General features: G+C 43.5%; 2 protein-coding genes across 2 annotated transcripts; one reads left to right on the top strand and one right to left on the bottom strand.

The window, feature by feature from the left end:
• Nucleotides 1–1,391: 1,391 nt before the first annotated feature.
• Nucleotides 1,392–4,392, top strand: LOC145860360 (uncharacterized). The gene is made up of 2 exons (XM_082961030.1): nt 1,392–1,528; nt 1,655–4,392. The coding sequence occupies exon 2, from the start codon at nt 1,975–1,977 to the stop codon at nt 4,312–4,314; it is 2,340 nt and encodes a 779-aa protein (XP_082817156.1). The 5' UTR covers nt 1,392–1,528; nt 1,655–1,974; the 3' UTR covers nt 4,315–4,392.
• Nucleotides 4,393–6,857: 2,465 nt separating this feature from the next.
• Nucleotides 6,858–8,593, bottom strand: LOC123726727 (uncharacterized). Its single transcript, XM_045694507.2, has 4 exons — nt 8,507–8,593; nt 8,112–8,362; nt 7,752–7,957; nt 6,858–7,653 (listed from the first exon to the last, which is right to left on the bottom strand). The coding sequence occupies exons 2-4, from the start codon at nt 8,186–8,188 to the stop codon at nt 7,562–7,564; spliced, it is 375 nt and encodes a 124-aa protein (XP_045550463.1). The 5' UTR covers nt 8,189–8,362; nt 8,507–8,593; the 3' UTR covers nt 6,858–7,561.
• Between the last annotated feature and the right edge of the window lie 6,041 nt (nt 8,594–14,634).

Genomic DNA, 14,634 nt, shown 5'->3' with positions numbered 1-14,634 from the left:
AGCTTGAAAGGGCTGGCAACTGTGACAGCATGGAATTCAAATGAGGAGATAGACAGATGGGTCAGGGGAGAAAGAGAGAATGTCCACTTGGGAGAGATGAGGATTCCAGTGCCACCACCCCGCTGGCTCGATGCTCTAGGGGTATGCGAGAACACGTAGTCAGACGAGGAGAGAGCAGTAGGAGTAGCAGTGTTATCTGTGGTGATCCATGTTTCCGTCAGCGCCAGGAAGTCTAGGGACTGGAGGGTAGCATAGGCTGAGATGAACTCAGCCTTGTTGGCCGCAGACCGGCAGTTCCAGAGGCTGCCGGAGACCTGGAACTCCACGTGGGTCGTGCGCAACTAACGTTGCCTAACTACATAATATATAACATAATATATAACATAATGTATAACTACATAATATATAACACTAACGTTACCTAACTACCAACAGCGTTAACTAGCTAACGTTAGATCTGCCTGCCATTGATATTTAACTGAACTCAAGATTGCTAGCTAAAGTTTAATTCTTCATCATCTAACGTTTAATTATGGAAATTATAAAACGTTAACTAGTTACTGCTGTACAGTAACGTTAGCTAGCTAGCGATGTTGAATGAAGATATATATATATATATATATATATATATATATATATATATATATATATATATATATATATATATTTGTTTTTTGTTGCTAGTTTGTAGCTAAAGTACGTTAGTTAAAACAGCACCGTTAGTTAAAACGGCACCGCCTGTCAATGCACGGTTGTCTTCATAGGTCAGAGGTTCAGAGTTGGTACAGTTTAGACACTTTAAGGGGTTGTTAACTACATACAGATAATAGGTCGGAGGCTCAGAGTTGGTACAGTTTAGACACTTTAAGGGGTTGTTAACTACATACAGATAATAGGTCGGAGGCTCAGAGTTGGTACAGTTTAGACACTTTAAGGGGTTGTTAACTACATACAGATAATAGTTTGGAGGTTGAGAGTTGGTACAGTTTAGACACTTTAAGGGGTTGTTAACTACATACAGATAAAATGGCACTGGACCCACCGGGTCTGCGGTCTATTTTTCAGGCTAGAGACCATGTTGCTGAGAGTCTTCGGTGGACAAGCGGTCATTTGATTGATGAAGAGGAGTTCCTACAAGAGGCAAAATGACATCCAACAACGGGAACCTTACGGAAAATGGCAAGTTGTTATATTTGTATCATTTTTTGTTGTTGTTGAATGGCATGAGTGGCAAAGGCTAAGATTGTATCATTTTACTTGTCCTGGTGTAAAGTCTCCTGTGTCAAGTCAATCAATTAAAAAAAAAAAACATTTGGTTGGTCTATAATGCTGTTCCTTTTTTTAGGAGTGTATTTTGTAATGATCTATTGTATTTTTTTATTTCAGTATCCTATCAAGCCCCTTTGGAGGGAAGGCGGTATCACATCACCAAGGAGCAGCTTGAGTTCCTCATAGACTGTCATATGACCATCAGACAAATGGCAGATGTTCTCAATGTGTCGCACTCTGTGGTCAAGCGGCGCATGAGGTAAGTTATCGTAATTGAATAAAGCAATTGTAACACAAGAGGGAGATCTCTACATCCCCTCTAGATTTGATCACATTCCTGATTGATGTGTCTTTTTGTGTTATTTTTCTATTTTGTCATTTTCAGCATTTCGGGTCCTACTCACTGTTGTCAGACGCTCAGCTGGATGAGAGGATCAAAGAGCTGATATCAATAAAAACAGAATGGCGTCACCATAAGAGAAAAAAAATGGTTTTGTAAAACAAACGTATCATGTTTTTAAGGTGGATGATTGTTATCCACGGTGCTGTGGATGGCTACAGCAGACGTGTTGTGTTTCTGAAGGCCTCTGACAACAACAGGAGTGCCACAGTCATGGAGTTATTCAAAGCAGCCATCACCAGCTACGGAGTACCATCCCGGGTGAGATGTGACCGGGTGGTGAAAACAACCGTATCTGTGCCTTCATGGAGCAGTTCAGGGGTGGTGAGAGGGGAAGTGCCCTCAGAGGAAGGAGCACTCACAACCAGAGGATAGAGCGGCTGTGGGGGGACATCTGGCATGGAGTCTCCAACGTTTACCATGACCTGTTCACCTTTTTGGAGACGGAGCAGATCATCGACATCAACAATGAGGTGCACCTGTGGGCACTGCACTTTGTGTTCCTGCCACGGGTGAACAGAGATCTTGCTGTGTTTGCCAGTCAGTGGAACCACCATGGGCTGAGGACTGAACGTCTCGGGTTCCCTGGCAATGCAGAGGGCCAATCTAACAGCAGTAAGGGATTTGTTCGCCCCAAATTCAACCACCTCAGCTCCTCCAACCACCACCATCAGCTCCTCCATCCACCACCCTCAGCTCCTCCAACCACCACCCTCAGCTCCTCCAACCACCACCATCAGCTCCTCCATCCACCACCATCAGCTCCTCCAACCACCACCTCAGCTCCTCCAACCACCACCATCAGCTCCTTCAACCACCACCCTCAGCTCCTCCATCCACCACCCTCAGCTCCTCCATCCACCACCCTCAGCTCCTCCAACCACCACCATCAGCTCCTCCATCTACCACCATCAGCTCCTCCAACCACCACCTCAGCTCCTCCAACCACCACCATCAGCTCCTCCAACCACCACCATCAGCTCCTCCAACCACCACCTCAGCTCCTCCAACCACCATCATCAGCTCCTCCAACCACCACCTCAGCTCCTCCAACCACCACCATCAGCTCCTCCAACCACCACCTCAGCTCCTCCAACCACCACCCTCAGCTCCTCCAACCACCACCCTCAGCTCCTCCATCCACCACCTCAGCTCCTCCAACCACCACCATCAGCTCCTCCAACCACCACCCTCAGCTCCTCCATCCACCACCCTCAGCTCCTCCATCCACCACCCTCAGCTCCTCCAACCACCACCATCAGCTCCTCCATCCACCACCATCAGCTCCTCCAACCACCACCTCAGCTCCTCCAACCACCACCATCAGCTCCTCCAACCACCACCCTCAGCTCCTCCATCCACCACCCTCAGCTCCTCCATCCACCACCCTCAGCTCCTCCAACCACCACCATCAGCTCCTCCATCCACCACCATCAGCTCCTCCAACCAACACCTCAGCTCCTCCAACCACCACCATCAGCTCCTCCAACCACCACCATCAGCTCCTCCAACCACCACCTCAGCTCCTCCAACCACCACCTCAGCTCCTCAAACCACCACCATCAGCTCCTCCAACCACCACCTCAGCTCCTCCAACCACCACCCTCAGCTCCTCCAACCACCACCCTCAGCTCCTCCATCCACCACCTCAGCTCCTCCAACCACCACCCTCAGCTCCTCCATCCACCACCTCAGCTCCTCCATCCACCACCTCACCTCCTCCAACCACCACCTCAGCTCCTCCATCCACCACCTCATCTCCTCCTCCAACCACCACCTCAGCTCCTCCTCCAACCACCACCTCAGCTCCTCCAACCACCACCTCAGCTCCTCCAACCACCACCTCAGCTCCTCCAACCACCACCTCAGCTCCTCCAACCACCACCTCAGCTCCTCCAACCACCACCCTCAGCTCCTCCATCCACCACCTCATCTCCTCCTCCAACCACCAGCCTCAGCTCCTCCAACCACCACCTCAGCTCCTCCATCCACCACCTCAGCTCCTCCAACCACCACCTCAGCTCCTCCAACCACTACCCTCAGCTCCATCGAACCACCACCCTCAGCTCCTCCTCCATCCACCACCTCAGCTCCTCCAACCACCACCCTCAGCTCCTCCTCCAACCACCACCCTCAGCTCCTCCTCCAACCACCACCTCAGCTCCTCCAACCACCACCTCAGCTCCTCCAACCACCACCTCAGCTCCTCCAACCACCACCTCAGCTCCTCCATCCACCACCTCATCTCCTCCAACCACCACCCTCAGCTCCTCCATCCACCACCTCAGCTCCTCCAACCACCACCATCAGCTCCTCCATCCACCACCCTCAGCTCCTCCTTCAACCACCACCTCAGCTCCTCCAACCACCACATCAACTCCTCCAACCACCACCCTCAGCTCCTCCTCCAACCACCACCCTCAGCTCCTCCAACCACCACCCTGAGCTCCTCCAACCACCACCATCAGCTCCTCCAACCACCACCATTAGCTCCTCCAACCACCACCCTCAGCTCCTCCTCCAACCACCACCCTCAGCTCCTCCAACCACCACCTCAGCTCCTCCAACCACCACCCTCAGCTCCTCCATCCACCACCCTCAGCTCCTCCATCCACCACCCTCAGCTCCTCCATCCACCACCCTAGCTCCTCCATCCACCACCTCAGCTCCTCCAACCACCACCTCAGCTCCTCCTCCAACCACCACCCTCAGCTCCTCCTCCAACCACCACCCTCAGCTCCTCCTCCAACCACCACCCTCAGCTCCTCCTCCAACCACCACCCTCAGCTCCTCCAACCACCACCTCAGCTCCTCCAACCACCACCCTCAGCTCCTCCAACCACCACCTCAGCTCCTCCTCCAACCACCACCCTCATCTCCTCCAACCACCACCTCAGCTCCTCCAACCACCACCATCAGCTCCTCCAACCACCCCAACCAACTGTTGCGGACAATAATTCCATTGGAAGGCCCCAGAGGCAGCCTGGGAGTTGGCAATCTACAGAGGGTTATGGCAGTTATATCTTCAGCGCCACTCGTTCATACTCCAACCTGACTTACTACATACACCCCTGATACTCCCCTACTGGGATGAGGGATTGGACGCTATATCTTCAGCGCCACTCGTTCCTTTAAATCAGTTCATTTTTATAATACTATTATACATTTTATAATACTAACATTCCCCCTCTTTCACACACTGTATGATTTGGTCTCTAGAAAGGTACGACAGACATCTTCAACTCTAAACGGATGGGGACCAGAGTTTAGACACAGGTGGCCTTAACAAAAGTTAAGTACTTCCCCCATTCCAATAGGGTTCTGATTGGTCATATTTGGAGAGAGTCAGGTACTGTTAAGATATATGGCCTATGGTTATTGTATTTTGCTCTATGGCGCTTTAGCACAGCATTCCCACCTGCTGACACAATATTTGTCTTCCACTCAGTACAACACGACCCAGGAGAGGCCTACTGCAAGCGTTGGATTGGAGCCTTCAGAGCGTGCTTGCTGTGGGAGGACAACAGAATATTCTGAATGGACATTATTAAAACAGAACTTACATTTTTGTAATGCCCAATCGGGACTTTTATAAATTGTTAAAATAAATAATTGTGTGGAGAACGCACTGTAGTTAAAAAAATAAACTATGAAGATAGTGGTTCGCCCCTGTTACATTTTATATCATTGGGATTAACAGCAACCTACTACAGTTAGTAACATAACATTGTGACAGCTCAAATGATGTGGTTGAAGATGGACTAGTGCAGGGCTCCTAACATTGTTCCTGGAGAGCTACTGTCTTGTAGGTTCACTCCGACCCTAATCTAGTGCACCCGATTTGAATAATTACCTGCTTAATAAGTTAATGAGGTTAGTTACAACTGAGGTTGGATTGAAAACCTACAGGAGGGTAGCTCTCCAGGAACAGGGTTGGAGAGCCCTGGTGTAAACCTACAGGAGGGTATCTCTCTAGGAACAGGGTTAGAGTTCAAACCTACAGGAGGGTATCTCTCCAGGAACAGGGTTGGAGTTAAAACCTACAGGAGGGTTTCTCTCCAGGAACAGGGTTGGAGAGCCCTGATGTAAACCTACAGGAGGGTAAATTTCCAGGAACAGGGTTGGAGAGCCCTGATGTAAACCTACAGGAGGGTACATTTCCAGGAACAGGGTTGGAGAGCCCTGATGTAAACCTACAGGAGGGTAAATTTCCAGGAACAGGGTTGGAGAGCCCTGATGTAAACCTACAGGAGGGTATCTCTCCAGGAACAGGGTTGGAGGGCCCTGATGTAAACCTACAGGAGGGTATCTCCCCAGGAACAGGGTTGGAGAGCCCTGATGTAAACCTACAGGAGGGTATCTCTCCAGGAACAGGGTTGGAGAGCCCTGATGTAAACCTACAGGAGGGTATCTCTCCAGGAACAGGGTTGGAGAGCCCTGATGTAAACCTACAGGAGGGTATCTCTCCAGGAACAGGGTTGGAGAGCCTTGGACTAATGAATCTAGTTCTTAGATCAATGCATTTGAAATTCGAAGAAGTCACTACCGAGGTGCAGTTCCCAGAAGTGGAGCTGTCACTTAATGCAATGGATGGGAAGCCTTATTTCATGTAGTTCTAATTAAATGATAATGGCTGAACTTAATTTGTTCTTAATGTTGGACATCAAATGATCAGATTTGGATGAGTTGGCTGGAATATGGCCGCAGTACTTCAGTCAATATCAGTAAAGGATATTGGTTATTAGTGGAGTATCAGTAAAGGATATTGGTTATTAGTGGAGTATCAGTAAAGGATATTGGTTATTAGTGGAGTATCAGTAAAGGATATTGGTTATTAGTGGAGTGTCAGTAAAGGATATTGGTTATTAGTGGAGTATCAGTAAAGGATATTGGTTATTAGTGGAGTATCAGTAAAGGATATTGGTTATTAGTGGAGTATCAGTAAAGGATATTGGTTATTAGTGGAGTGTCAGTAAAGGATATTGGTTATTAGTGGAGTATCAGTAAAGGATATTGGTTATTAGTGGAGTATCAGTAAAGGATATTGGTTATTAGTGGAGTATCAGTAAAGGATATTGGTTATTAGTGGAGTATCAGTAAAGGATATTGGTTATTAGTGAAGTGTCAGTAAAGTGTTTCTAAATAAACTAAACCTAAACACCAAGACAAGCAATATGGATTGTATAATTTAATATTAATGATCATTAAGTGAACAATAACAACCAATATAGAAATACAGTGCATTTGGAAAGTATTCAGACCCCTTGACTTTTTGCACCTTTTGTTACATTAGAGCCTTATTCTAAAATGTATTAAATAAACAATAATGTAGCGTTATACCCAAGAAGACTCGATGGTGTAATCGCTGCCAAAGGTGCTTCAGCAAAGTACTGAGTAAAGGGTCATAAATGTAATATTTCCTTCTTTTTTTTATACATTTGCAAAAATGTCAACCTGTTTTTGCTTTGTCATTATGGGGTATTGTGTGTAGATTGATGAGGGGAAAAAATTATTGTATCCATTTTTAAAGAAGGCTTTAACGTAATAAAATGTGGAAAAAGTCAAGGGGTCTGAATACGTTCCGAATGCACTGTACAAACAATACAGATGGAAGTAGATAAATGCTTAAATGTTGATGTGCAGTTACATTTTCAAACACTCAATTGCTACTGTAATTTAGTGCTACTAGATACAATTATGTATCGTAAAAATGTTTTTATGCAACACCGAAATGTGGGCAATTCACATTACCGGAGGTCATGAATTTTCTAAAGGCATTGTAGGTGCTATGAAGAGGGAGCCTTAGTGTCACAGCACACGTGTTTGCCTCTGGGTACTTTTCTTTCTGCAGCCCAGCGAGACGCCCTCGCGCTGTGTAGAGGAATTCAATGGTCAGGGTGTCCTCAAACCCAAGGGGTGGCACCACCGTTGCCCCAGTAGCAACTCCAACACCATCGCCACTGTTAGAGGAGGACATTCTCCATCTGAGGAGTACACAGTAAAACATTAAAAATACATATTTTAAATCACAAAATGGAATAATATGCAGTTACTGATAAACTGAAGCAATTGACTATTTTACCTTGCACCTCAGCCAGACAGTTGAACCAGTGGCAGATGGTGTCGTTCTCCAAACACCGCCGGTTGCATCCAGGTATGGAATAGGTTACTTTAATCAGGTCCCTGGCAGTGGGAGGCTTTATGGAGTCCACAAAAAGTGCTCGGAAGCTGCCTGGGTGGGTCCCCAATGCCTCGAGCAGCCCAAGAGAGTTGAGATGATATTTGAACCTGTTATGGTTTAGAGACGGTACGTATATTTAAAATAAGTGTTAAGGACGATATAGTGATGTGTATTGATTTAGGGGGGTGGACTGATTAAAAATACTTATGTTAGAGGAGGTAATGACAAGTACTTCACAGATTTATGACAGAGTTGACTTACTGCTCCAAGGCCACCTGCATGCTCTCTTGAACAAATTGTTGAGCCACCAATTCAACCACACCATCTCTGTCCTCCATTGTCTTGACAACAATCCTTTTTTTTTCATAGGGGAACGAGCCTCCTCCTGTCTGTCTTAAAGGCCTCTACATTTGTATTCATCTGGGGGAATGTTTCCCCCAAAATCTTCAAGAAGCTGCTCTCCTCCTCACCATAGGGTACTTTGATCTGCCTCACAGGATACTCTAAAGATACTGAAAGATATGGAAATATTATTTAAATCTAATAAAACATCCTAATATAAAACAGGGAAATAGTCCATCATCTTTAAATCAGTAAAATAACCTACAATAAGTCTATGTTTAATCACAAGATAGATTCACACCTAGCTTACTTACAAAGCGAGCACTGTGGACCGCACTGTGTCCTCATGTCCTACATGGATAAAGGGAAAATGTACCTATCCTGTTCAGCTGCCGGATGTTAGGCTCAGCGATCTGGCAAACCCTCATAGTTATCAACCTGCTTCTTCCGGGTTGCCACCTTTGGACTCCAGCATTAGTCCGTCTCCTGAACGATTGAACTCTGACATGTACAAACGTTATAAAAGGTACAATAATGACACTCAGCATACTCGCGCAGCCCACGGTAGCTGTTGTAATCATTAGCAAGCTAACGTTACTAGGTAGTTGTACCGGTTAATGTTGACTTTTGCCAGATATTACCTAACCTACCAGAATGAATCCTACCTTTGAACCACCCGATCCTCCTGGGCTGGTTGTAAAGGTGGTTGCACTTGTCTGGTAAAACTTAAAAAGCGGTCTCTCCTGTTTTCAAGGTTCGACATGACTTTGTCGTTTGTTGGTGATGATGAATGACAAGTTTTTCATATAGTGATTGGCCAACATTTGCATATAGTTTACATATTGTTATTTAACGTGTATCTTTTTGACACGCAAAGACCTAAACGGCGTTTCATATGAAGGAGAACGCTCCTTTTCCCAGAATCACCCAGAATCACCAAGAATGCACGACGGGGCCCGTTGACATAGCATGGGAAATCTTTAACATCTCAAAAGTATATATACCTTAGTGAATGTTGTACTCCACCCTGTGGCATATCGATCTGCAGGTATAACAGTGAGATTATAGACTCTTAAATTGATAGTGCAGTTTGTTTAGGAGATTTCACAGCTAACTAGCAATGTTACCTGCTGATATTTATTTTATCTTTATTTAACTAGGCAAGTCAATTAACAACAAATTCTTATTTACAATGATGGCCTACCCTGGCCAAACCCTAACGACGCCAAACCCTAACGACGCTGGGCCAAGTGTGCGCCACCTTATGGGACTCTCAATCACAGCTGGTTGTGATACAGCCTGGAATCAAACCAAGGTCTGTAGTGACTCCTCTAGCACTGAGATGCAGTGTCTTAGACCGCTGCGCCACTCTGGAGAGATATTGTCTTTGGTATTATTGTGTGTAGCTACGTTTGCCAGCCAGCCAGCCCATAGGTACAGCATTGCATTTTGTAGTCGACTTGAGCTCCAAAATATTTCCACAACGATTCGTTTACAAAAAAAATTGTTATTAGTGTTTTTGGGTGGATTTTTACTTTATATGACAGTTCAGCTTTTGTGATTGGACAGTGAGCGCCAACATAACATGTCTTTAAGGACGTTGGACAACCAGGAACTGACAGAACAACTTCAATGTGCCTTGGCATAGATTCTACAAGTGTCTGGAACCCTTTTGGAGGGATGCAACAGCACTCTTCCATGAGATATTCCATCATGTGGCGTTTTTTAATGGTGGTTTACCCTGTGTCTATATGTTTACTCACACACACATACACACACACACACACACACACACACACACACACACACACACACACACACACACACACACACACACACACACACACACACACACACACACACACACACACACACACACACACACACAGTGATGTGTTTGTTGTTTCTGGGTCTCACACCCCATCACTATAACTAATCAGATATTGGTCACCACAGCTGTAGAATATATATGACTATCTGACATGGTCAGCTCAATTCATGACATTTCAATTTAGAAGGTTTTGAACATTTTGCCTCACTGAATGTGAATACATCCCTGTGCATACATACATACATTACACGGTGGACTTGGCGAGGTGTAGTCAACAACATTTACATTTTAGGGCATCGAACTGTTTATTTTGTCTCCTAATCGAGTTGTAGAATAATAAAAAGCGGAACAAAAAAATGTGATCACGTGCTTGTCTATGTATTTTTGTACTGAAGGTTGAAGGCATGCATGTCTATTTTTGAACTGATTGGATTGAAGTTGACATAAACAAGATTATCTATTTATTTTGACCTGAAGGTTGAATTTTGACATAAAGATGCTTGTCCATTCATTTTTGTACTGAAGGTGGAAAACATGCTTGTCTGTTTATTTTTGTACTGAATGTTGAAGGTTTAAATAAACATACTTTTCAACACATTTTTGTACTAAAAGTTGAAAACATGCTTGTCTATTTATTTTGTACTGAATGTTAAAGGTATAAATAAACATACTTTTCAACACATTTTTGTACTAAAAGTTGAAAGTTGACATGAAGATGCTTGCCTATTTATTTTTAGTACTGAAGGTTGAACATTGAAATAAACATGCATGTCTTTTTATTTTTGGTAATAAATTCTAAACATGTTTGTCTATTTATTTTTGGTAATAAATTCTAAACATGCTTGTCTATTTATTTTTGGTAATAAATTCTAAACATGCTTGTCTATTTATTTTTGGTAATAAATTCTAAACATGCTTGTCTATTTATTTTTGGTAATAAATTATAAACATGCTTGTCTATTTATTTTTGGTAATAAATTATAAACATGCTTGTCTATTTATTTTTGGTAATAAATTATAAACATGCTTGTCTATTTATTTTTGTACTGACGGTTGAAGGATGTAATTTCCTTTTTTTGCATGATGATACAAGGATACTTATTTCCTATAAGTATTTGTAAGTATTGTATTATATAAGTATTTGTAAGTATTATATTATATAAGTATTATATAAGTATTTAATCAACACACTGCATTAATATTGGGCCAGTTGCCAAGACAAAGATTTATCCTAGACATGAACTAAAACACACTTTCAAAGGAGAATATCTATTGAGTGTTATTGTTTTCAGTCCAGGACTACAATTTATCTTAATCTGTGTCTGGGAAACCAGTCTTTAGTCTTTGTTGGTCACGGAACCACTGAACACACAGTCAGATACAGTATGAAGTCTTACCACGATCTAGTTTTGCATACGTTATCTACCTATTATAGTAGGAAAGGGGAACACACTGGATTTCTCTCTCTCTCTCTCTCTCTCTCTCTCTCTCACACACACACGCATACACATACACACACACACACACACACACACACACACACACACACACACACACACCTGCTCTGTAAGACTTGACACCATGCATGACAACTTTATCCTCTCTGGGCTAGGTGGCACCAAATCGTCCCACCTACGTAACAGCCAGTTGAATCCTGTGGCGCGATTTTGAAATACCTTAGAAATGCTATTACTTCAATTTCTCAAACATATGACTATTTTACAGCTATTAAGACTCTCGTTAATCTAACCACACTGTCCGATTTCAAAAAGGCTTTACAACGAAAGCAAAACATTAGATTATGTCAGCAGAGTACCCAGCCAGAAATAATCAGACACCCATTTTTCAAGCTAGCATATAATGTCACATAAACCCAAACCACATCTAAATGTAGCACTAACCTTTGATGATCTTCATCAGATGACAACCCTAGGACATTATGTTATACAATATATGCATGTTTTGTTCAATCAAGTTCATATTTATATCAAAAACCAGCTTTTTACATTAGCATGTGACGTTCAGAACTAGCATACCCCCCGCAAACTTCCGGGGAATTTACTAACAATTTACTAAATTACTCACGATAAACGTTCACAAAAAGCATAACAATTATTTTAAGAATTATAGATACAGAACTCCTCTATGCACTCGATATGTCCGATTTTAAAATAGCTTTTTGGTGAAAGCACATTTTGCAATATTCTAAGTAGATAGCCCAGCCATCACGGGCTAGCTATTTAGACACCCAGCAAGTTTAGCCTTCACCAAAATCAGATTTACTATTACAAAAGTTTGATTACCTTTGATGTTCTTCGTCAGAATGCACTCCCAGGACTTCTACTTCAATAACAAATGTTGATTTGGTCCCAAATAATCCATCGTTATATCCAAACAGCGGCGTTTTGTTCGTGCGTTCAAGAAACTATCCGAAATGGTAAATCAGGGTTACGAGCATGGCGCATTTCGTGACAAAAAAAATCTAAATATTCCATTACCGTACTTCGAAGCATGTCAACCGCTGTTTAAAATCAATTTTTATGCAATTTATCTCGTAAAAAAGCGATAATATTCCGACCGGGAATCTGCGTTTCGGTAAATAGAGGAAAAAAAAGAAAGACGGGGGCGACCAGTGCACGCGCCTAAGCCCACTGTCCCCTGATCGGCCACTTGACAAAGGCGATAATGTGTTTCAGCCTGGGGCTGGAATGACGACATTCAGCTTTTTCCCGGGCTATGAGAGCCTATGGGAGCTGTGGGAAGTATCACGTTACCGCAGAGATCCTTTGTTTTGGAAAGAGATGTCAAAGAAAGCCAATAAATGGTCAGACAGGCCACTTCCTGTAAAGGAATCTCATAAGGTGAATGCACCAATTTGTAAGACGCTCTGGATAAGAACGTCTGCTAAATGACGTAAATGTAATGTAAATGTAAATAATGTAAATAATCACAATAATATATATATATATATATATATATACATATATATATATATATATATACATATACATACATACATGTTGTGGCAGACCAGGGGGTTGGGGTCAAAACGTTTACACAGATCAGACACGAACAGAGTAGGATTAGCTCAGTTTCAAAGGTGTTTATTAAAATAATAGTCAAAAAGAAAAGGTCTCCCCCATGGGGGGGATCAAAAACTGAACTCCCTCCTGTTACCTCTGGTACCGTCCCCAACTATACAGGAGTCCTTTCCTCCCCCAGTCTCTCTCTGTGTGCTGCCCTTCTGGCAGCTTTATGGGACTTGTACAGCTGGTGAGCAATCAGCTCTTGATTACTCAGCCCTTGATTACTCATTACTCACCAATCAGCCCCAATTAGTCATGGCCGGAGAGACCGTCGAGACCTGGCACGTCCAGCAGATGGAGTCATTGCCTCGTGATGTATACTCCGTCTGTCACCAGGCCTCGACGAGTCTCCCCCTGGTGGCTGACCTGCTGTATGCTACAATGTATTTTGTTCAACCTCTCTGGCGCAGGCATTCCGCTAGCGACCCACCTCGACAACATCCGGTGAAATTGCAGAGCGCCAAATTCAAAATACAGAAATACTCATAATAAAACATTAATAAAAAGATACAAGTGTTATACATCGGCTTAAAGATTAACTTCTTGTTAATTCAGCCGCTGTGTCAGATTTCAAAAAGGCTTTACGGCGAAAGCATACCATGCGATTATCTGAGGACAGCGCCCCACTTACAAAAGCATACAAACATTTTCAAGCCAAGTAGAGGAGTCACGAAAGTCAGAAATAGCGATAAAATTAATCACTTACCTTTGATGATTTTCATATGGTTGCAGTCACAAAAAAAGACTCCCTGTTACACAATAAATGTTCATTTTGTTCGATAAAGTCCCTCTTTATTTCCCAATAACTCTGTTTTGTTGGCGCGTTTTGCTCAGTAATCCACTGGCTCAAAGGCGGTCAAAACATGCAGACGAATACATCCTAATAGTACCGGTAAAGTTCATTGAAACATGTCAAACGATGTTTATAATTAATCCTCAGGTTGTCTATTGTCTAAATAATCAATAATATTTCAACCAGACCATAGCGTATTCAATAGAAAGGAAAAAGAACGAAGGGTGCGCAATCGGTCATCCACGCAAATTAGCTCTGGTTCATTCTAGAGTCCACTTAGAAAATGGTCTCATTCTTCCTAATTTTTCAGAAAACAAGCCTGAAACAATGTCTAAAGACGGTTGACATCTAGTGGAAGCCATAGGAACTGCAATCTGGGTCCTAACCCAACACATACTGTATAGGCATTCAATTGAAACTACACACATCAAAAATATCCCACTTCCTGAATGGATTTTCCTCAGGTTTTCACCTGCAATATCAGTTCTGTTATACTCACAGACATTATTTTAACAGTTGTGGAAACTTTCGAGTGTTTTCTATCCAAATCTACCAATTATATGCATATCCTAGCTTCTGGGCCTGAGTAACAGGCAGTTTACTTTGGGCACGCTTCTCATCCAATTGACGAAATACTGCCCCCAAGCCATAATAAGTTTTAAATGTGTGTGTGCATGTGTGCATGTGTGCATGTGTGAGTGGGAAAGTTAGGCTATATGGAGGAGATTACCG

The sequence above is a fragment of the Salmo salar genome, chromosome 14 (assembly GCF_965601325.2).
Source record: "Salmo salar chromosome 14, fSalSal1, whole genome shotgun sequence".
Lineage (NCBI taxonomy): Eukaryota > Metazoa > Chordata > Actinopteri > Salmoniformes > Salmonidae > Salmo > Salmo salar.
The sequence above is the reverse complement of the archived record's forward strand: the minus strand, read 5'-3'. Positions and strand labels throughout refer to the sequence as shown.